The sequence below is a fragment of the Psammomys obesus genome, unplaced genomic scaffold (assembly GCF_907164565.1).
Source record: "Psammomys obesus unplaced genomic scaffold, mPsaObe1.curated_primary_1811, whole genome shotgun sequence".
Taxonomy (NCBI): domain Eukaryota; kingdom Metazoa; phylum Chordata; class Mammalia; order Rodentia; family Muridae; genus Psammomys; species Psammomys obesus.
The window spans coordinates 30,237,866-30,261,135 of NW_026596040.1; the positions used below are offsets into that span (position 1 = coordinate 30,237,866).

At 40.9% G+C, this 23,270-nt stretch overlaps 1 protein-coding gene across 13 annotated transcripts in view; it reads left to right on the forward strand.

The window, feature by feature from the left end:
• Tcf4 (transcription factor 4) overlaps positions 1 to 23,270 on the forward strand; it is a 341,388-nt gene that overhangs the window by 245,267 nt on the left and 72,851 nt on the right. For 2 of the 13 annotated variants that reach the window (XM_055622511.1, XM_055622516.1), the window contains exon 1: positions 1,264 to 1,927. The exons of 9 other annotated variants lie outside the window; for them this stretch is intronic. In XM_055622511.1, coding sequence (XP_055478486.1) covers positions 1,859 to 1,927 — 69 coding nt within the window. In that variant the 5' untranslated portion in view covers positions 1,264 to 1,858. Of the gene's footprint in view, positions 1 to 1,262; positions 1,928 to 23,270 lie in introns of those variants that run through there. 2 more of the 13 variants (XM_055622512.1, XM_055622510.1) reach the window with 2 other exon arrangements.

Consider the following 23,270-nt stretch of genomic DNA (forward strand, 5'->3'; position numbering starts at 1 on the left):
CAAAGCATGAAATTTGAATGAAATGTGTGATTATAATTCAAGTACTGTTTACCCAAACCTCTGGGGACCTTCGGAATCAATGCAGAGCAAGTGAGTTAGACAAACCTCTGGGTGTGTGTGTGTGTGTGTGTGTGGTGTGTGTTTGAAACTTTCCAGTCTTTACTAAGGCTCTATTCTCCAGTCCACTGCAGTCGTTTGTTGTCTATGAATACTGTATGTGTTTTGTTACCGCGTTGAGTTGTAAGGAAATAGGTGTTTTGCATTATTAAAGTTGATTCTGAAGAGTAGATGTGAGCTCGGTGGCATTTGCCTCGGCATATGCAAATGATTTAGTTTCATTTGGGATCAATTCCCAGAGGCCCTCCTTTCCTGTGATGCTCTGAATTTGGCAAGCTCAAGTCAGCCCATCTCCTCCCTCTCCCCCCACCTCTTTCTTTTCTTTCCTTTTTTTTTTTTTAAATCCCCTTTTGTTAGTTGATATATTTTTCAAAAGACAACAAAAATATCCCCCTGCTTGTTAGAAACCTTGCAATTCTATTGTTCAGTGGTGATCAATAAAGGTGAAGGAAAGTTTCCGTTTTTCTAAAGTTTAGTAAAATTTAAGTTTACGAAAACGTCCATGAAACGCTTGTTAAAATATTTATGCAGAAATCAGGCTCCTGGGGTAAGACAAAACCCTGAAATCGGGGTCTCTGAGGTGCCTTTTTAGGAATTGACAGCTGTGAGCTATTGGTAGATTCGGACTTAACCAATAAGCTTGCCTTAGAACCCAGCAAACAAACAAGCTTAAGTTGCAGCTGGGTTCTCTTTTGCTACAGCCCTCCAGACTGCAGAGCGTGTGGGTTTGGGATGCCCAGCCCCAAGGAGGGGAAGTTTGGCCTCCTGGCATTCAGCTAGCTCGCTTTTGACCACGCAGTCGGCTGCAGTGGCGGGGAGAAGTTCGCCTCCTGCAGCCACCCTCTGCCCCGGGTCTGAGAGCCTGAGACTGGCCGAGCCTTGGGCCCGCCGTTCGGTTACTCTGTTTCATTCCGCAACCCGATTTTGTAGGTTGTTGACCAAGCAGCCAGAAAACACTGCCCCCTCTCTCTGTTTGAGCGAGGTCAGAGACGTGTGGTTTTTTTTTTTTTTTCCTTCCTCCCCTACGCCCCCCCCCCCCCTCCTGAATCGAGTTCTCAGGCAGCTGCGTACAATGCTGGGAGCTAGCCAGCAGCAGAGACAGATGGCAGAGTTATTAGATGTGCATCGTACGATTCCCTTCCTGCCACTCGCTTTTTAATCAAATTAAAACAAAAAAGAAAGAGAGGGAGAGAGAGAGAGGGGGAGTCAATTAACCGCATTTGTATTCTGCTCAATAATGGACCCTGTTCCACTTTTACCCTAAGGCAGTTGAGTGGAAATTTTAGAGAAGAAAAGGGGTGCCTAAAACAAAACAAAAAAGAAAAAAGAGAGGGAGAGAGAAAGGGAGAGAGAGCGAGACAGAGGGACGGACACACACACACACAGAGAGAGAGAGAGAGCAAAGGAGGTGAAGCCTGCAGGAATTTGTAGGAATCGGCATTATTCGGGGGACTGAACCGATAAAAACCCCTCGGAAAAGTTGAAGCGGTCTGGAGTGCTCGGCTGCAGCGCTGCACAGGCCGGGCCGCCTTCCAGCCTGCGCGAACTTGAGCGTCTGACAGCAGCGCCGGGGCCTCCCCCGCCCGCCAGGAATGGTCTCTTCCTGCTTTGCATATTCACCACGCTTGGCCCGGCCATATGGGAAAATGCAACTGAAGGAATTGTTGTGAAAAAAAGGGACAGCGAGTTTGAAATAAAAGTTGTTAGAGTGGTACTGAGGAGAAAAAAAGAATCCGAGGCCATGTACTGCGCATACACCATCCCGGGCATGGGCGGCAACTCTTTGATGTACTACTATAATGGGAAAGCGGTAAGCGAACTCCGGCTTCGAGGGGCATTGGGGACAAGTTTTATGGTCACAGGGATGAGCATTCTAGGCGGGGAGCATTGTTTCCGAAGTTGTGCGGGACCGCCGCACCTTTCCCGGTGCCATGAAATATTTATCATCTGCAAGCCCTGGGATGTTGCCTTTGCCTTCCTCCTTTTCTCCTTCCCCCCACTGTAGAGCCATCGATGCTTTTCAAAGCTTCTGAAAGTAGATCTCAGAGAGAAAGTTTGCAGTCAGGTAAACAAACTTACAAGGTATGAGTTAAAATAACAATTAAGGAAAAGGACTTCTAGCAGATTCTTTTTGCTTTCAAATGATTGGAAGGAGAAGCAGATTATGAAGAGAATTGAGGAAGCCCAGGTTAGCCTGAGAGAAAATTGGGGGTAAGTTTCTGTCCGGACTGAGGTTTTGTGCTATCTAAATTCGTACTAAGTTGGAAACCATGGGTAGTGGAGAGGAGATAAGAGGTTCAAATAGACGAAAAACTTAAAAGTAACACATCTGATGGAGCGGATTATATAAGCTTATTTTTTAAGCCAAAAAAGGAAGGGGGTGGCTACGGATCCATTCGTGCATGTAACAATATTGTAAGTTATTTGTGCTGTGTGGCGTTTTCCTCAGCGCCCCCCCCCCCCCAACAGAAAGGCTTTATTTAAGTGGGGGAAAGTGTCTGGTATCTTGCGTATAACCCCAGCAGAAGGTTTATACTCGCCATCTGGAGGTTTGTTTTATTATTATTTTTTTCCTTTGCCTGGGCCCTCTGAAGGAAAAGGATTTCAATATTTTTTAAATCGGTATGTGGTGTTCTCCGAAAGACTTGGGCAATGGAGGAACAAAATTTCATTTTAAAATAGCAAAGAATGGAGGTGGGGTGAAAAGCAGCCATTTATGAACTGTTCTTATTTTGTACTTTGAACTTACATTTGGGTTGATCTTAATCAGAGTGTGATAGTTGGGCCAAAAGGGACCGATCAGAGCTTCCACGAAGGCCAAGTTCAGCTGTACTGACTGGCGCATGGGAATTAAATGTGTGTGTGCTGTTATATGTATGCAAGCCCATATAAACATATATATGAACACACACATACATATATATATATATGTATGTATACACACATAGCTTATTTCTAGTGGGCTACACTGGTGTGTATACACATACATGAACTTTTGGAAGTGTAGCTTAAGGAGTTTAACAATCATACACTTGTATGAATGAACCATTGTTGAATTATTATCACTTTTAATTTGAAGTATCAGTAAATCAACACAAGCTTATAAATATTATCCCTTTAAAAGTCCCTTTTTAAAGAATATCCTATGTAATCAGAACAATAGTTAAATATGGTAAATAAAGTAGGTGTTGAAATAAATGGCTTGTTCTAAATTGGTCAGTGTCTAAATCTGTGATCTGAAACAGTGGGCCTATGCAACTCATTTTTTTAAAAAGAATTATATCTGAATTGCAATTGTCAGGGGTTCCTACTTAGTCCAGACATTTGCCTGCTGTCTCGTAGACATTCCCATGCACACCGTAATCGGTACCAATGATTTTTAAGCACCTTTTGGGGGAACTTCACAAATGATGCTAGCGTGATCGGCAGGCAAAAGTGTCTAAAATAGTGATATGGAGCCCAGGGTTCTGCTGCCCCTGTGCATGGGAAGATTGTGTTATACATGGGAAGATTATGCATTACATGCATATGCATGAAAACACTATATGTTACACTATGTATTACAACAAATATAAGTTGTTGTGGTTTTTAACTTTAGGGGGAACCAGTGATGTGAATTTTATATGTTAATTATTAGTTTTACATCTTAAACATTTGAATCGTCAAATTTTTAGTCAAGGCTTGGGCATTTTAATTTCCTTATGGCCCAAAGGAATTTTTTTAAAAATATGTATTCCATTTCCACAGCTTGCCAGTTGCCTCTACCATAAGAAAATGCTGTCTATGACATCATATCACTAATATGCCCTCGCAGTTGCCAAATATTTTGGTTGTTAGATTTTTTTTTTTTTTTTTTTTTTGAGGATGGTACTCATAAAATCAGGATCACTCTGTCACAGGAAATGTATTTATAGGAACTGTTTTAAGACGTTTATTAAAAACAAATCTGGTGATGTGTGTCTCTATTGATTCAAACACTAGAAAGAGGAAAACTGTACATACATTATATTAAGAAAAAATAGCCACGTAGTACCTCAGCAGAAAACACTGGAAACCGTGGATGGTCAGCAGTGCTTAGATTTAACTTTGTGACAGGGGCAGCAAAGTCCAATTGTGTGTGTTCCACAAACGGGCCAGTTCTAGACCATTTTCCAAAACACCCTCATGCATGCCCTGGGGAAACGGATTTCTGTTTATTCTACAGTGTGTATTGTACTGAATCTAGTTCTACGTTCAGCTGCCTTTGGTTTGATGCCAGACATCTTGTGGAGATTGTATATGCCATGTGTTAATTGTTCAACATGTCCGTGAAAGCGACTTTACCTTTCTTGAATTTTGTTTGTCTGGGGTCTATTTGTGTGTCATGTCTCTGTGTGTGTGTGTGTGTGTGTGTGTGTGTGTGTGTGTGTGTGTGTGTGTGAGAGAGAGAGAGAGACAGACAGAGACAGTCACAGAGAGACAGAGAGACTGTCCTGTGCGTTCTGACCTGAACTGTTAAGCCTGGCCCTCTCTGAGGCACAGGTTTTCCTGTGCAGACAACCCAGCACTGAGTTCCTTTCTCCCTCAGTGACAAGTCAATTACTTGTTTAAATTCAGTTTGAACTCCCTGAACTGAGAGAGGCTAGAGGAAGCAGGTTTTTCCCTGTGAATAAACAAAAGAAGAAAAATGGAAAATCATTCCCAAACACTGATTTTAGGTTGCAGCAGGAATACAGAACAGCATGACAGTTATGATTATCTTCTTTTTGAAGCAGCAAACACAGGGTTTGTGAAATCTGTCTTCCTCCCCCTTCCTAGCAAGAGAAACACTTTAATCAATGATATTTTGGGACAGACAAAGGAAAACGTAGAAGGGCTCTGTTACCTTCAGATAGAAAATGCCTTCATTACTATACCCAAATTGCTTGCATGTAGGACAGCGATTTGTCCTTAAGTGTGGACTTCATGAAATAAAACCTTAAATAATCCTAACTAAAGAGCTACCAAAGAATAAATCTTGAGTGTAAATGAGAGAGCATTTGTAAAACTCAGCTTTGCCTCAGGGAGAGGTCAGTGAACTTGGCCAAGTAATTTTTTGTGTGATTTTTTTTTTTCCCTATGCATTGTTGTCTTATGTGTAACTGAATCCCAATCTCAGCTAAATGAAAATCTAAAGGAATTATTCTTCAACTATTAGAAAAATGTTTCTGGCAGAGAAATGTTTATTTTAAGTGTTGTGAACTCAAGCTTATGTCAAATTGTACCACTGTCTGTTCTCATTCAGCCCATAAGAAGTACTGGGCATTAGGACATAACCTGGTCTACCAAAAGGGGAAAAAGAAAAAGAAAAGCAATAGTTTAAGCCCTAATTTTTTTTTTTCCCAAGGTTTACATGCTCACCGAATTCAAATTTTAATGAGTAATTATTTGGTCAAGTTCCATATAGCTAAAAACATGGCAAATCTACACAGATAAAATTCTGGCAAATGAAATTGAAAACAAAAGCGGCAAAATTTCTTCCTAATGGTAATTTCAGATCACACCATAGGCTCTCGGCAGCGTGTGCATGTGTTAAGCCGTATAGGGAAACCTGTGATTATTCTAATTGCTCTTTTTGCTTCATACTAACAAGCTTCAAACCATGTTTCAAACTAGTTGTTTTGAAATAGTTATTTGTCAAGTCATCAAATCTCAGAAGGCAAATGAGAGCAAGCTCCCTGTGTTTATATTCCAATGTTTGGTCATATTTATGCAGGCTTTTCATCTTCAGAAAGTTCAAAAGTGAAAACGAAGGTAGACTCCTTTCTGATATTAAGGCTGCCCAAACATCGGAATAACAGGACCTCTCTCATCTCTGAGTTGTTCTTGGAACAAAGTTCACCTATGGACAAGTGACAGTGACAGTCAGCAAGCTTCATTTTCCTAGCTAAAGCGTGAGGTGGAAAGGCTTCAGCTCTTATGCATTTGCCATCGAAAGTGGCAACATAAAAAGATTAATATTTTAATAACACCAGAAATAACATTGCTAAGTACATATTTAATATGGCCCTTTCAAAAAAAAAAAAAAAAAACATGGCTGGGGCAGTTACAGATAAGTAAGTACCAGGTTTTAAAGTTTTCCACTATTGAAATTGTAGTTGACATTTTAAAAGCCATTTTAAACAATTATTATTTCATAACTCTGGCTGTGAATGAATTTTATAAATGCATTTTACAGTATAAATGCATTTTAGTTAAAAATATTTGTGTAGTTGCTAACACAGAAAACAATATGTTTAGATCACAAACCTAATTTTTTTAGCTGCTTACTAATCTTAAGAAAAGCATATCAAAGAAAAAGCATGTAGAAAAACATATATATATATATAATTTTTGTTAGGTTAGTATTTGATATTATTGACATACAGAATATTTTAACTAGTGATTTTAAGATAACAATAAATTTGTTTTCCTTTCTGTATTTAATTCCTTAAAACAAAACTGTTGATTTTTTTCTGTAGGTCTAAGCTGGTAAATATTCACTAGACACTTAATCTTGAGATTGGAGATATTGTAGCTACCTCTTGCAAAGCTGCCTCTGATTAAATTTTCAAAAATCCCTGCTTGAGATTCATGGACGCCAGTTTGAACATTTTTGCTGGGAGGCTAATTTTTTAGGAAAATATGTATGTGGTTCCCTTTATTTAACTCCTGATTTCTGGTAGATTTGAGTGTTTTGACACTTGGGAAGCATCCGGCTCCCAACACTAGGTTATGGCATTGTTTCAGGAGTTAGAAAGAAGGATGTTGGAGCAGGGAAAAGAGGGCTAGGCAAAGGAATGGTCGGTCAGGGGAAAACAGGACTAGCTGGATGGTTTTTAAATACCTTTCCAACTGATCAACAGGAAATTATACTGGAGAACTGCATGCTTCCTGCGCCTCTGTGTACTTTATTCACAGTTTCATCCCTACTGTCTGTTTTGTTGTTGCTCCTCCGTTTTTGAAATTTATTTTTAATTTTTAGTAAAATTGAGCAGCCAGCATAAAGGCTTGAGGATGTTTAATTTTTGTCTCCAAACCTTCCTGGTTAAACAGCTTCACCTTCCTGTTAACTGCAGACTGTGAGTGTTCTGTGTGTCCATTCCCAAACCAGCTGGAATCTTGGGTCTGCCACCGTGAGAAGTGTTGCAGTGTCTTTTCTTTTTGGTAGGCTATGCCCATGGTTAATAGTCTGCCATCAGGAGATTCATCATGAACAGAACAAAAGCCCCTTAATTCCTGCTCCAATGAGAACACATAAATTTTTACATAATGGCTGGGAAATTTTTAAAAGTTGTTCAAATTAGAGGTTACTATTACCTTGAGAAGAAAATTCAACAGGAACGTATGTTTGCTCCCCCCTGCAAACCTAAATGCTTGCCTCCTAGCACATGCAGTTAGTGATGTTTTTCCTTAATGCCCTCCAACATTGTCAGACTTACACAAAGGCACATTTGCTCATCATTATTGTAAACGAAAAATGATGGAGGATCAAGTGTTTTCAGGTTTTTATATGTCTGATTAGATCTTATTTATTCATTGGCCCTTAATACTTTCAAACATAACTCTAAGATGACATGGGTCAAAATTATATGTACTTAAAAATTACGGATGGTGACAAAAATGAAGTCCTGCATGTTCCTAAACCATTTATAAACTGTTTAGGAGAGGGACAGAGTCTTACAACAATGATCTGTATACTCCAGGAAACAAATGAATAGTGTTAAAAGTGATAAAGACATTTTAACAAAAGAATTGAATTTTATAGACTGAGGTGATGCTGGAAGTTACCCCTGGAGTTGGTAGAACATGGAAATCCCTGCATTCTTTAAAACATTTTAAAATAGATAATAACATATTATATGGTACATTATCATATCATGTAAGATAATGGTTACATTTTGTTGAATAAAATAGTATTTTCATCTGAAGAAGAGTTATTAAAGTTGATTTCCCTCCCTGTGAGAATGCTTTGAGAGGTATGACTAGGCTTTCTTCTTTGAAGTGTTAGAGATCTCCAACTCCCAAACTACAACTTTGTATTCACAGGTGTGCTTATGTTACAGTGTCATAATCTACCTAGAATATTAAAGTTCCATTTTCTGATAATGTTGTCTTTAAATTCCAGGCTGCTTTTATTACCTTTCCAGTTTTATTCAGATCCTTCCTCGTTTCTTAGGGCAGAGCAGCATTTTATGGCAGATAACTTTGGAAGGAGCACTGTAGCTGTAACATTTTGTTTAGAGAGGATACTGCTTTAAGCTCAGCTCCTTCTCCTTACCCTGGGCTAGGGATTGGGCTGAGACACCTGAGAAATTGGACATGTGAGAGCACTGAGCTGTGATGGTCAGATTTCAACTCCACTGGAAAAATGCTGGAGTTGGTTGGCTTCCTCCAGGGACCTAGAGCTGTGCCTTCCTCCAGGCCAAATTACACTCATTTTGAGAGAGGGCACATTGAGGTAATTGGTGGGACCAAGTGGGGAAGAGTTGAATTCCAGCTGCTTCCATTGTAGCTGACCTGAAAATGAACAGGGGATGTTAACAATGGAGCCTAACATCTGACTTGGCTTTTTCACCTCTCCAAACCTCAGGGTGAGATTATAAAGTACTGAATGACTACAATAGTAATGAGCCTGCGCAAGTGGGAATTGCTATGTTGGGAAAAGCTCAAACACCATTTTAAAAATAGTTGATGCATTTACCAACCACAGCCCTGTTACTGGCGCCCAATAAAGTTTACCCGCAGTGTGGAAACACCCCTTGTTTTTATTGTCAGCCATCTAGTGATGTGTCATGGATGCTCACCTCCTCTTGGAGTCTCACCCCTTTGGTTACCATCTTAAAATATTCATGATGGAAGACATTTAGAAGGCACTAGAGTCCCACCTCCAAGAAAGGAACAAAATATAAATGTGCTTTAGACTTTCTTTCTCCCAAAATTGTGCCTTTTTTCAGTAAGGAGAATAACACCGTATTACTCAATAGGTTTTTCTAGCGAATAAAGGAAATTAAATTGATGTTACATGCACATTTAAACTCCATCCAGTTAAGTACTGACGTGATTAAAATAATCAAATGTATTACTTAAAAAATTAAAAAGGATAAATTCCGCACCCCATTATTTTATTGACTTTTAAATATAAATTGCAGAAATGTTTATATTCCTAATGGCATTATTAAGATAAACTGACAAATCAGAGGGGAAAAAAAAGTTGATTGGCCAGCCCGTTATTATTTGTGCACCTGCTATTACAATTCAGAGGAGCCTAGCAGTTCTGAGCAGGGTGGATGGCGTTTTCTTCCTAGGCTTCTTTTGTGTAACGCGGGGGTTGGGATAGATGTTTAACAAGTGTGCTTTCACTTTGTACTGCTTTTGTGTGTGTCGTCGTGATCGTGACTAAACGACCACAGTGTATTTTGTGTAGCTTTGAAGTTAGTGTGCAACTAATAGAGGACAGGAAGGTCTCCCTGTACCTGCTGCATTGAACCTCCCCAGGGAGAACAGAAGGTCAGACTTTTAGTAGAACTTGTTCAGCGGCAGACATGGCCAACTCTTCAGTTTTATCCGGGTTTAGTCTAACATCTAGAAGGAATACCTGAGATTTTTATTTTCGGATTACGTCTAGCCAAGAGGCTAGAAAGACCTCGAGAAACTTGTGGAAAATGTGAGACGTGAAGCATTACCATCGCTTCGCTTCAAGCTCTCCCCTCTTTTCTTCTGCTCTTAATCTGGAGTATCATTTTCCCAAGATCTGAGTTAGGTTTCTCTGTGGCAGAGATGGCAGCATTAACAGAATTCTAGACTTTTGAGAGTACTTGCTACTCACAGTTCAGTTCACACACGCCTACTTCAACTTTGTGCACGTGGAATAACTGATGTTCAGTCCTTGTCTTTATTTTAATTTTATTTATCTTAAATGTTCTTTAAGAATGCCATTCTATTCTTTGAGAAGTAATGGCATTTGATTTGGATTGAGAGAGAAGCAAGCATATTGTCACATGCTGTGGCTAGTTATAGCTTGTAAAGTTGTGGATAAGATGCTATTACTTCCTGAAAGACGGTGGTTTCCACCAGTTCATATGACTCTTCGTCCTATAATCACTGAAACGCCCAGACTTTAATAACACTTAATGTGTTTCATGGATCCCACTTAATCTCCCCCTGTCTTCACAGCAAAATGTTTACGTAAATGAACTCTCAATTTGATATCGACCGTTTAGCCTAGTCCCTTCCAAAGTTAATACTATTTCCATAATTAAACATGTTCGGCAATTGCCATAGGGCTACTTCTTAAAACCCATGCTCCTCCCTCTTCTTTTAAGCCATCTGTTGGCTGGGTCAGCAATGAAATGGGAGCTTGATTTTATAAGTTAACACAAGTGAGGTCTTTGCCATTGTATTAGACAGTCTGCTTCAGAGGGGGCAGAAGATAACATTCTATCATATTTTCAATTTTTTGTATCTGCAGCAGAGCTATATGTGCTCAGATTGGTTATTTTCAGCCTAAGACAGCTGTGATATTTAAAGTGATCACAGCTGTTGTGACTTAAAATTGATTTTTCTATTAACACCTGAAAAAAAAAAGCCCTGTGCTGTATTAAAAACTTAAATGACAGGAGTGTGTAGAGTTCAGGATGTCGATGTGAGCCCAGTGACCTCACTTGCCAGAGGTCTCAGGATGCAGCGAACGGCTAGGATGCTGGCAGTGAAGGGGCGAACCCTGGGAAGAGGTGCTGGGTGGCTCCGTGCAGTTCACTTTGAGAGGATTCATGTCATGGCAGATGCTCTTGGCGCCACTTTACAGTGTCAGTTTTGCTAATAAAACCCTTTTAGGATTCAGTTTACTTAATTAACCCCTAGAAAGATGACTTACAGGAACCATTACAAGAACCTGACCTCTAAGCAGCCGAGGCTGTGTTATCTTTCAGAGACAACACTGAGAAATGGAAAACCACACTCAACTTGTCCCTTGTGGAGGACGATTTAGTTTTATGGCTTTTTCCTCCTCCACTTTTAGATAATGGAAAAAAGGAAAAACAATAGCAAAGAAGAACTAAATTGTACCTGAGTAGTTTTAGGTGAGCCCTTATTTTTAGAATCTTTATTATATTTTGAATTTCTGCTTTGCACATCCATTAAACATCTTTCGAAGTTAAACTGGGATTCCTAGGATCCATTGGACTTTTAAGAGGTTTCTATTCTGAAGTCAGTTGGTTATTGGAGCACTGATGTAGCTATGGATTGACTACCTAACAATGCAACCATCCTAGGCTCTTTGGTGTAGTATGTAAAGCTTACAGCTGGCCTAGTGTGGGATTATTTATGGATAACAGTGCCTTCCCAGATGCATTGCCAGTAGGGAGCAATGTAGATTAAACTCTTTGGCTGGACCACGAAAAGAATGGATGGCTGGGGGATAGATAGATAAATCATAAAACTAGACAGTAACAGATAATGCCAATTCTTTATTGCTCAAACTTGTTTATTCATCAGAAAGGTATAGAGGATGTATTGGATGGGCTATCACATATAGATGAGAGCAAGTCAGTTGGAAATAATGAACATTTCCATTTCATAATGAAAAGCACTATAGCGCTGATTTTAAAAGTTCCAAAACAAACACAGATTGCCAATTTCAACGCTACAGGTCACAGTATCACATTCAAAATGATTGTGGGTGTAAATGGCTTTTCCCTGCTTCAGAGGGCAGAAGATACTTCTAGAGATGTTTATAGAAAACTTCAGAAAATCCAAATGGGTATTTGTTGCTGACAGACTCTGATTACAAACATGTATCTCCAGAGCAGTGGTGCCTCCCAGGGGACAGATGGAAACCGTTTTGATTGTCACAATGTGGGGAGGGGGAGGGCGATGCTACTGGCATATGGTTCTAGAGGCTAAACCTGGTACACTGTACAGAACCACCCCTCAGCAAAGCAGAGGCAGAGAAGTCCTTGCTTGAGACATGTTGAGTTTGGACATTAATAGTTAAGTCTGGCCATGTGAGCCACATATGGAGGCCCTTCCTGTCCTCTTTTCTTCCTTCCTTCTTTCCTCCCTCTCTTCTTTCCTACCTTCCCTCTGATTTTTATTTCCCTTCCTTCTCCCTGCTCTCTCCCAGCCCTCTTTCTTTCCCTTCCCTCTCTCTGTTTCCTAGCTTTCCACTTCTCTTTTCCTCCCCTTTCCCATTTTCCTTCTCCCCTCCTCTTTCTTTTCCCTTCACCTTTCCCTTCGCTTTGCTCCATAACCTTTCCTCGCCTCTGACAAATTTCCTATTTCAGTTTTTTTTTTTTGATATATCACTCTATACCCTATAGTGTTGTTCAAGTATTTCCATGATTTACCTAGAAAATGTAAATTTTCACTTGCAATGTTGTAAATATAGTAAATTATTTGTGAATCAACTGGAATGGCTTCAAACCAGCTGTTAGACTCTGTTGAGTCAATAAGGGATATTTTCTTCATTCCCTCCATATATTTATATTTATATCTTATCTTTTAAGATATTGGGAACTCTATGCATGTTTCTTGTTTTATCTGAGTCATCCTAAAAGAAATGTATTACTTTTTCCCCTGGAGGGACATAAAAAGGAAAAAGGGAGTTAGCCTAAAGAAGAATTAATAATTAGTTACATATAAGTATTTCATGAGAGCATTAAGGATATTGCTTGAATCCTTGTTAAATATATTGTCTACATCAAAAAAAGGATTATGAAGATTAAAGCAAACCTGAGAAACTCTTCTCCAGTTTTCTAATAATGCAGATTTGTACTTTACCAACCACTGTCACTGCCTGGTGTCTGTCATTACTGTATCTTTCTGGCTGTGATTTAGAAAGTGATACAAGGCTTTCATTGCCTTCCCTAGCACTCTGCGCAGGAAGGGTGAAGGATCTAATGACAGGCTCTCAGTACCTGCCAACTTCTAGAACACACAGCTTCTCACTTCTTACAAGTCAAGCTTTGCAAAGAGTTGCCAGGTCTGCCCATAGCTTGTGCCACCACTCAGTTTCTGCCTCAGGCTCCCCAAGATTCTCCCAGGGCTTCATCAGAGTAGACAGGACATAGCAGTCGGGCACCAGCTAGGCAGCTAGGATTCTCAGGGAACCTTCGGAACAGATAAGTTGTACTTATTGTGGAGTGCAGTGGTTCGTGGGATAGCACTTCAGCCCCTGAAGAACCCGTACCCTGTACTGCATGTTTCCTGGAGCCCTGACCACTGTGTGCCTGCTCAGTTCTAGTCAAGTCCCAACTTCTGCTCCACCTCTTTCTGGCATACCTGTGAGTTTGCCCTACACTGACTTTTTATTTGGGTCATTTTGTCATATTTTGTCATAGAGGGTTGTAGACCATCATAGTAAACAGTTACAGAGATGTCATTTTACCTGCTGCCATGCAGAGAAGTACAGGGTACCATTTTGATAATTTCATTTATTTGAGCATTTCAATTTAGGGGAGATAGTGATCTTTTTTACAACATCAACTGATTTTAAGGAGAGGGTCTATTAGGGATCACTGCTTTGTTTTCAGTTTTGATCAATGACTGATTATCTGTATTAAGCTCTGGGTATTTCTCTTATATTCTATAAGCCCCGGTATAATCCTCTGAATAAATTTAAAGCAATAATATGCTTATTGATTTCAGAATGTGTTTTGTAAAAGGGAAAGTTATGAGATATTTGTGTATTTATAGGTTATGAAATATTTGTAGAGTGCCTTTTCTTTAATGTTTAGGCAGCAAGTATTTTAAAGCCGTGATAAAACCTAGACTTACTCTTTTATTGTAGTATTAACATTTGATAAAATACATCTGTAAGCCACTGTTCCTTTAGACATGCTCACAAATACACCCCATAAGACAGGCGCTCCAAAGGTTGTTAGCCCATTTCAAAGGCTGAGGCCACCCTTACTAATAGGATAGCCATGCGTGCCTATTATGATTAAATGTAAAATGATTAGAAACAGATTTTAAAAATCAAGTTTCTCATCTAAGCCGACTACAGAGCCCTCCATCACTTGTCTTTAGTGTCACCTGTTGGAAAGCAGAGGCAGTTTCATTGGGAAGGTCTAGTCTAAGAAACGGAAGTACTTACGAATTTCACAAATGGCTCTAGGTCATAAGGATCATAAAAAACTGGAGTCCCTTCTGCCGTGTATTTCAATAAGGCATTTTGTTTAAAAAAAAAAAAAACCTTTAGATAAGATAACGTCAACTCTGAGATAAGGATTGACATCTTCATGGCCCTTGTATTATCTCAGATGATGAAGCCCATTATATTTGTTGCTTTCATTTAAAGTTAGTGCTTGGTTTGCTCAGTTTTTGTTTGTTTGTTTGTTTTTTTTTTTTTTTTTTTTTTTTTTTTTTAAGGATCAGTCCCTTTGTCTGTTTGCACAGAGCAGGCACTTTGCAACCCCTTCCCCTACCTCAACCAATAAAAATTTGAAGGAGAGGATCCGCCATATCTTAAGACATCTTTGTACATCTGTTAGCTTATCGTAGACAACCAATAAATGTTTCTTCAGCCCAATGAAAGTGATACATCTACTATGTATGCCCACGTCTCTGTACTGTAAGGCAGAACCTTGGCTGAGAGACTCCCAAGACCTCCACAGAGGAGAGACTGCTCTTATATCTGCCCTTGTTGTTCTATCAAAAAGTCCTAGTTTTCTGGAGACAGGTAATATGACTGTTGAGGTAGGTATCCATGAGAATGAGGAATGCATTCGTAAGTTCCTTGATACCTTATACCTACATACATAGGATAGAGGTATGCCAAAGTTTCCCTATCTTGCCCAGATGTGCAGTCTAGGGTGCTTGGCACATACCCCTGGGCTGCCTGCTTGGGCTCACTAATGCTATCGCAAGCTGTGGTCTCTCTCAGTAATAATAATCATGGTGTCAAAAGGCATTTGTGCTCTGTGCGCTCTTTCAGTTTGAACCGTGTTTAGTTCCTGTAATGCAAATACTGCTTTAAACTTAGCAATGCCAATTTGCATTAATATTTTGGTTTCATATAGCTAGCTATTGCATCTCAGAAACAAGTGCACTTTAATGAGTACTGGCAGAATGATAAAAAGGTTATTCATTAAATACTATTGTAGAAAATACAGCAGTTGGTTGCCAGAAATCATTAAAGCAAAATATAACGTGCATTGAGGCCACAAGGATGCCTCTCTTTAGGAGTAGGTGACCCTGTGGCTTTCGGTGCAGTAAGAATCAATGCTATTCATGCAGGCGTGGTGGGTGGGGTTAATTAATATAAAATACAAGCCAGCATCCCATTGACACCACTGTTTATTTTTAAGATTTAAACATATTTTACACATTTGATATCTGTCATGAGATCATAGGGCATCATCTCGGGATTGACATGAAGGACTTTACCAGTCAGGAAGACTGAGTTGTGAAGCAATATGTTCTTAAAGCTTATATTTTGGTCTTAAATCCCAAAGTAGGATCCTTTGCCACCACCCCTACCACCCCCACCCTACCCCATTTTTTTATTATATTTCCTCCCTTTTTGGAATGCTTTATGAAAATAGTGAGCAATTTTTTTTTCTTTCTTTCTTTTTTTGCTTTTGCAGGGTAACGTAGGGAAAAATTATAAATTTGCAACTGGCTCCTTTGAAATACACCACTTTAACACATGCGCCCTGCACACTGCTGCCATGGCTGTCATAGCTTGTGGTCCCTAATTATAATGAGCTTTTTTGGTGGTGTTATTGCAGTTGTTTTTCCCCCAGCCCCCTCAACTTACTTTTCCCAGAAGAGAGTTCCAAGCCTTTGAAAATTCTCATGATTTTGCAAATCCACTCTATTTTTGTCGAGAATACAGGAAAGTTAAAATTGGCTGGTCTGCTGCCATGTTTTGAATCCAATTTTAAAGCAACCCTTTGCAACCCGGGGAGTGAAGCTGACATCTTTGTATCTGTAATGAAGATAATTATACCTGCAAGGTGACATCACTAGCAAAGTGACAAATGCACTTGAGAACCGCGTCCCCTGTCTTCTCTGAATTCTGTAGACCACTTTTGGCATTTTGCTCTAGACACCTCTTTCATGCCTGTCGTTTGAGAAGTTGCTTTCAGATGAATTTACTAAAGCTGACTGACATGGGGTTAAATTAATTCTTTTCTTTATTACTCGAAGTGATACAGACCGTTCTTGGACTAATGTAGCTTAATTAGTGGTCAATTAAAACTGAACATTGCTGAATTGAAGTTCTTTGATCAAACTCCCTGGCATGAGCTCTCTTTCTTTAACTAGCCACCATCTTGAATTCATTTGGAATCAGTAGTATAAACAAGTTTAAAACTGGTTCTTTTATAAGAAAGTCAGCAGGCTTGTATAGCTGCGGTTTCCTTTTTTTACTTCTGTAGGCGGCAATTCAAAGGCATGCTAAATGAAAACAGTGCTACACCCTAGGAAAAAAAAATACATTTTTAAAAGTAACAGTAAGTAGTCAGTAAGCAGTCAGTGCCCCAACCCGTTTATCTGTAAATAATTAATACGATCTCTTCCAATATAAAGGAACCCCTTCACCCCGACTAGAGGGCCACGGTAATAGGTGAAATGCGCACACACACAAACCTACCTGAGTATCTCTGGCAGTACCAGAAGGATGACTGCCTCGGAGATGGGCCCAGTCACCCCTAAATTCCTTCTTCACTGCTCATGGAATAATATTTCATCTCTGTGCCTTTGAGGTTAGGACGGAGGTACTGTGTAAATTGGTTGTTGATTTCATCATTTATTTTAGAGGGCATTGTTGCATTCATATAAGGGCTGAAGTACTATAGTGCTGCAGTGTGTCACGTGGTGAAAGTATACAGCGCTTTTTGGTAGAGTTTTGGTGCCTCACTCTCCTCCCCCCAAAAGGGAGGTGGGAATGAGAGGAGACATTATTGAGCAGCTCGTGCAGCCACATCTGCTACCCGATGCCCTGTCTTAATATTTAAAGTGCATATGCTGTTCCTGTCTAAACATAAGTTGATACCATTCAGAAATCCCAGGTTTTGAAAGCTTTAACAACCTGAAACTACCATGGAAGATGCCATTCAGCTGGTGCTGTGTGCTTTAAGGTATTAATTAAAACCACTTTTTTTTTGTACTAGAAACAAAAGTAATAAATTACAATGAATCAATTAATTTGTTGTCCATAACTGGCTTCTTCTGAAGTGTTCACAAGAAGGGGAAAGGGGAGTTTAAAAGTGACCGTGTCCTTTTCTTTCGGCCTCCATAAATGATATGATTTTGCAGTTTTTATTCTTTATATCCAAAAATTATAGTTATAAACTGTAATTAAAATTAAAAATTTTATCCCTTGACAGAAAGAGAAATTGTTTATAGTCAATGTGCCTTTCAGCATTCTACCTCGCCTTCTCCCTAAAGGGCTGATTAAGGAGAATAATTGGGGATGATAGCGGGAGGAAGACGACAATTCCATTTAATTAAAGATAATTTATTTTACTTTAAATTGGTGATGTCCCACATGAATAAGAGTAGATTTAGCAGATAGATTTATTAATGGGTACTGACATCTCAGTTGACAGAAAAAGCAAACATTTTCTTTCTTCATTGTTTTTATTGCGTCCCAGCACCTGAAATTGCTGTCAGGCAGCTTCCTTCGTTGCTTGTCAGAGCTGCGGGCTTTCCCACCAAATATGCAATTACTCGTTTATCACTAAAACCAACTTGATCCTCTCCTGAGTTAAAAAAAAAAAACAAAAAAAAACCAGACCCTTGAAAAGCTGTTCAAGTCCTCTGGACTGACATGAGAAATACTTTCTTCTTAAAGGATCTTTATTATTCTGATGTCACTAGGGTCAGTGCATGGAGTGTGGCATAGTTTGGGCATTTCAATAAGGACCATCACATCACCACTGGTTTGGGAGCCTCATGCTTGCTTGAATAATCCTTCGAAGAGGTTGTATCTTGAATATTGTGGCTAATGAAGAACTCCCCAGGAGGAGCATCTGTAGCATGCCCAGGTTCATTTCCGATATACTGTAACAATTAAGGCTCTTGGTGTGATTGTTTTTGTTGTCATCTCCTGCAGTTATGAACAGGTCCTGGAAGTTATGGTGTGTGTGTGTTGGGGGTGGGGGGAGAATGTGAGTTCAAGGAAGTATGTGATTGTTTTCTTTATATTCTTCCCAGTCTCTGATGGCTTATATACAGCATATGTTTAGCAAAATTTGTAAATCACTTTGTGCTTCTGACAAACTGTTAACCCCCCCAACCCCAAGTTCTGTTTGTTCTCTGCTCTGTTGTATTCATAGCTCCTCTTAATGTCACGTTACTGTATCCCAGCTCATGTTTTCTGTTGCTCATTCGTTTCTGCATACTTGCATATATTTCTTTCACACTGGATTTTCCTCTGTATAAAATGTAGGTCTTCTGACCATTTTTTCCTCCGTGGGACTCCAGCCTCCATTACCCTGTCCCACAGACCCTCTAGCTAACTTACAGTTATGTCCCTAACCTCTGTTGCTGTCCTTTTTAATATAAATGTCCTCTAAGCCTGAGCTTTTCCTTGTGTTCATGTTTCAGTGGTGTGTCTTCCCAGCTTAATATTTAAAATTAATCCATAGTAACCAGTGTTTACCCAGGAAAGAGGAGCAATTAGGGGTTTTGTTTTTTTTCCTTTTCCTTTTGGGGAAATCATAGTAAAGTTTTTGTTTTTATTTAACCAGATCTTATGTTTTGCCCTCTTCTACAAGTTCACTTTTCAAAATTGATGTTAGATCAATGGTGATGTTTTTGAAGGATTAGTTTTTTATTAAATATTGCTTTCCATGTTGTAGTAACCTTTCCCTCAACCAAAGTATCTTTTTCCTTTTATCTACCCGCTGAACCTGTTGGTCTTAATAATCCAGTCTCTCAGGCTGATGTTCTACCCAAAATTTCCTTCCATTTTCCTCCATCTCTTCTATTGCTATTGTCCTCTGTTCATCTTCTATCTTTTCTTCTTCTGTAATTATTGAATATGTGATACTTCCCCCAACTCCAAAGTCTCCAGATAGAATGTGCTGGGAAAGCAGCAACCTTCTCCAGAATTGTGCAGGCAGGAGGGAAAATAACCAATGTTTATCACAGGTAATCCCAGTTGTGGTGTTAACATTGGGGTTAGTATTTGTGTGGGGGAGTATATGTATGTGTGAGAGTGTATGTGTGAGTGTGCATTTGCGTGTGTGTGTCTGTGTGATAGGAGAAATATTGGGGTGAGTTAAGAGGGTGAGCCTTGGTCACCCACTAATGCTTTCTATGAGTTGCCCTTGGCTCCTCCTGGCCTAGAAAGAAATGGCAGTGTCAAAGTAAAGGTATATCCTACCACTCAGTGATCCTGGTTTTCTGGCTTACTTTCAGTCTGTTTTAGTTCTTCTCTGCTCATTTGACTATCCCTACAGCAATTTCCCTACCCATTTTCAACCACCTTCAACCCTCTTGTCTTTTTTTGAGCTTGCTTTACTGCCAACAGTCAAAAGCTGTGAGAACCCCCTTGAGTTACCTGCATGGGGTGTTCTTGTTTTCCCTGTGTCCCAGGGAAAGCATCAGAAATTTTAAGAAAAACCTGAAAAGAAAGCCAGGTATTGTGACAAATGCCTGTCATCATCCTTGCACATGGCAGGTGAAGGTTTGAGAAAGCATGGGGGATCAGGAGTTAAAGGTCAGCATTCTTTACATAGTGGGTTGGAAACTAGCCTGAGCTACATGATTCCCTGACTCAATAAAAATAAATAAATGAACCTGAACACTTAACTACAGTATCCCCAGACTGGAAGCACCAACCACTTTGACTCTGTAAAAACAGATTCAGGAATAGAAACTTTTGATTCTGAGGTAAAAGGAGCAGGGAGTGACAAGAAGGAGCTTACTGAGCATGGTCTAGATATGGCTCAAGCCAGGGTGACGCCCGGAGCCTGGTCATTTGGGTGGCTGGGCCTGTCCCACCTCCTTCCTCATGTACTCCTCCCAGCCTCCTCCTAGGCCCTCCCACGCCCAAGCCAGCCCCAGGCCTTGCTGCAGACATCTGCAGGTCGAAGCCACATATACCCAGCCTGAGGTCGCCTCTCTGCCTCCCACTATGAATTCTGGGCTGTGGTCCTACTTGTTCTTGTCTGTCAGAGTGCAGTTCTGATGCTGTCAGCCATGCCTGACCAATCAGCAAACACCACCACGGAATGAAATTTAAACAGTGCAGATGCGCAAATACAGGGTTATGTTGCGTGGACCACGAAGGGAGAGCAGAGGTAAGGTCTCAGTCTCCCCGAAGTGGTCTGTCCCCAGCCTGCTTGGTCTGACACTTCCTAAGCCATGCGGCGCTGCTTTGCCTTGTTGCCATCTGCTTTCTCCCACCTTCCTTCCCTGGCACTCACCAGAACTTTGGTTTGCATCCCCTCCCCATGCAACTCCACTCTGCTCAGTTCCCTTACTCATTCCCCCTCCCTCTTGGCTTAGCGCTGTCACGGGCATGCCTGCATTGCCTCTCAGCTGCAGGACCTTACTCAGGTCTTGCCACACGAAAAGGGAGAAAGGGCTGCTGGGATCAGGACAAATGTATGGGACTAATAGGGCCTTATTAATTTCCCCTGCTGCTGGACAGTGGAATTTATCTCCAGGTTATAGGCATACTTGGCTTTCTTACCACTGAGATGTATTGAATTTTAAATTGAGTTTAAATCTTCTTTTTTTGGAACCGGTTTACATAGAAAGGATATAAATAGATCCGATCTAAATGAGGAGGAATCAGCCCATCTTGAGACTGGGGGTTGGGGATTGCTCTCTGTCCCTCTGCCTACAGTTGCCAGTGTTAACTCATCAGTTTCCCGCTGGCAGAGGAACCATGTGGCTGTCATCTTCTGTTTTAAGTATTTAGTTGGTCCTTTTATAACTTAGAGTGTTTACAGGGTTCTGTACTCCCTCGTCCCATCTGGAAAATATTTAAACTTCATATGATCTATAAGATGAAAATACCACATATAAGGGGCTAGGCAGAAGGACGCGCACGGAGAGCCATCGCGTGTGTTTAGACTCGGTTGTTTGCTCAGAAGCGGATGCTGAAGGAACTGGAACAAATAGCTTGTGTGGGGGGAAATGGTCTGGTCCAGGGCTCTACATTCCACCACAGAATGAGCCTTGGTTTGTAAAACTGACGTTCTGTTGTGACTTCCAGATCCAAACAAATCTCTGCAAATTTCTGCCCGATCAAGTTAATAAGAAAATATATACATGCAAAGGCGAGAGCCGTGTGCTACTTGGCGGTTCTGTCAGTGCGGGTAGAAACAAGAGACGATTTTACCTACTGTATTAACAGCCAGCCAGCAACTGCCAGGACCTCCAGCTTGCTCCTTTACTTGACTTTCTCTCTCTCTCTCTCTCTCTCTCTCTCTCTCTCTTTCTCTCTCTCTCTCTCTCTCTCTCTCTCTCTCTCTCTCTCACACTCTCTTTTTCTTTCCTTTTTCACTCCTGTGAACAATGGGATACAGAAAAAGCCTCCAACAAGGAGAGTAGCAGATACAGGATCAGGGTCACTTTGCTTTTAATCACCTTTTGAGAGTGGTTTCCACTTTCCCACTCTTTCACTGGTGGGAGGAAAGGAAGACAGATGTGGCTTTAGCAGGCACAGGCTTGTCCTAGCCGGATGTGCAGAGGGACCAGAGGGTCATTCCCTCCTCTAGGCCTGTGATCAGCTTCACACCTGTGCTCATTCTCCCCCATGATCGATGACCTTGCTATAACCCGGGGTGACCCTTAGCCCCTGCCCCTTCTCAGGGCCTCGTTCTTGGCTGGTGGGTGCTCCCCCCCTCTCTCATTTACAGGTGGTTTCTGGAGCCTCGTACACTTGTTTTTCGTGGTGCATGGTGCACTTAGCAGCCCGGCAAGACCTGCAATTTCATCCCTCTCAAGGGGCCAAGAAAGGGCTGCAGGGGGGAGGGGGCGTGCGGAGGGAGAGGTTGCTGTTTGCATGTGCTTTTCTATTTTGTGGCTCATATGGTATCAATTACCATTTGATGGCAACGCCAGGCCTGAGGCCCTTTGCATGTTTGTCCTGTGAGAAAGATCTGGAAGAACCGACATATGGTTTTGATTGCAGCAATTGCAGGTTGATAGAATGAGTGCAGGGGTGAGGTGGGTGGGTTTTCCTTCCGGCCCTTTCCACTCTGGGTTGCTAATGTGCTTTGCTTGTGGAACTGGCCTTTTCATCATCCACCCCGCTCCCCACCTTCTCTTCTTCCCCACCGTCCCCCACCTCTCTACCACACTGTTTTCCCTGCCCTGCCTCCTCGGCATGTCCAAATCACCACGAGAAACATGTGGCCCACATTAAGGGCCTTCAATTAAAACAAACAAAAAGAATTGTCCACTAGTCTGTTAAAATCCTAGAGCAGGTCATTCAAACAAGATGGTCAGGAGCGAGCGTGCTGGAGTTACAAACAAGTTGGGGTAGGGATCAGGTCCCTCCTCTAGAAGCTAAAGATGTGTTTTTAAATGTCTATTAGTTCAGGTTGTTAAACATTGAAATGACGCTGAAAAATACAGGCAGTAGACATTTGCGTGTGTGTGTTTTAAAAAGACACTTCACGGAGTTTGTTTGAACTCATGCCATGAAGGGCCAGGGGGAGGACAAGAAGGAGGTCTGTCAGATTCTGTCTGCCTATGCGTTATCCACCTTTAAGGTGGGGAAAGTAATATTTGTGAGCATTTTTTCCTGTGGTACAGAGATGCTTGGAGACCTTCCTCCACACAGTGTCTCCTCCCTTCCTGGTTTTGTGATGGCAGGGGGTGCCCAAGAAAAGACTCCTCATTACTGCCAGCCCAGCATCTGATAGGCCAGGGGGCGCTCTCATGGGAACTGGGGAAAAGAACATTACACACTTGTTTCATGTTGCCCATGAATATTTTCTGTGATGCTTTCAGATTCATGTGTACTCTGCTCCACAGACTGGTAGCCCACCAAGTAGAAATTTCCTTTTTATTCCAACTATTACCTTTGAAAATAATATACACAATGAGCAGGTTACATAGTTTGAAAGGCAATGTGGTATCTTTTGTGTATGTGTTTGTATTAATAACTTCATTCAGTTGAAAACTGAAGAACTGCAACACCCCTAATCACAAAAACCAAAACAGTATCCCCTGATAAAGTTTTT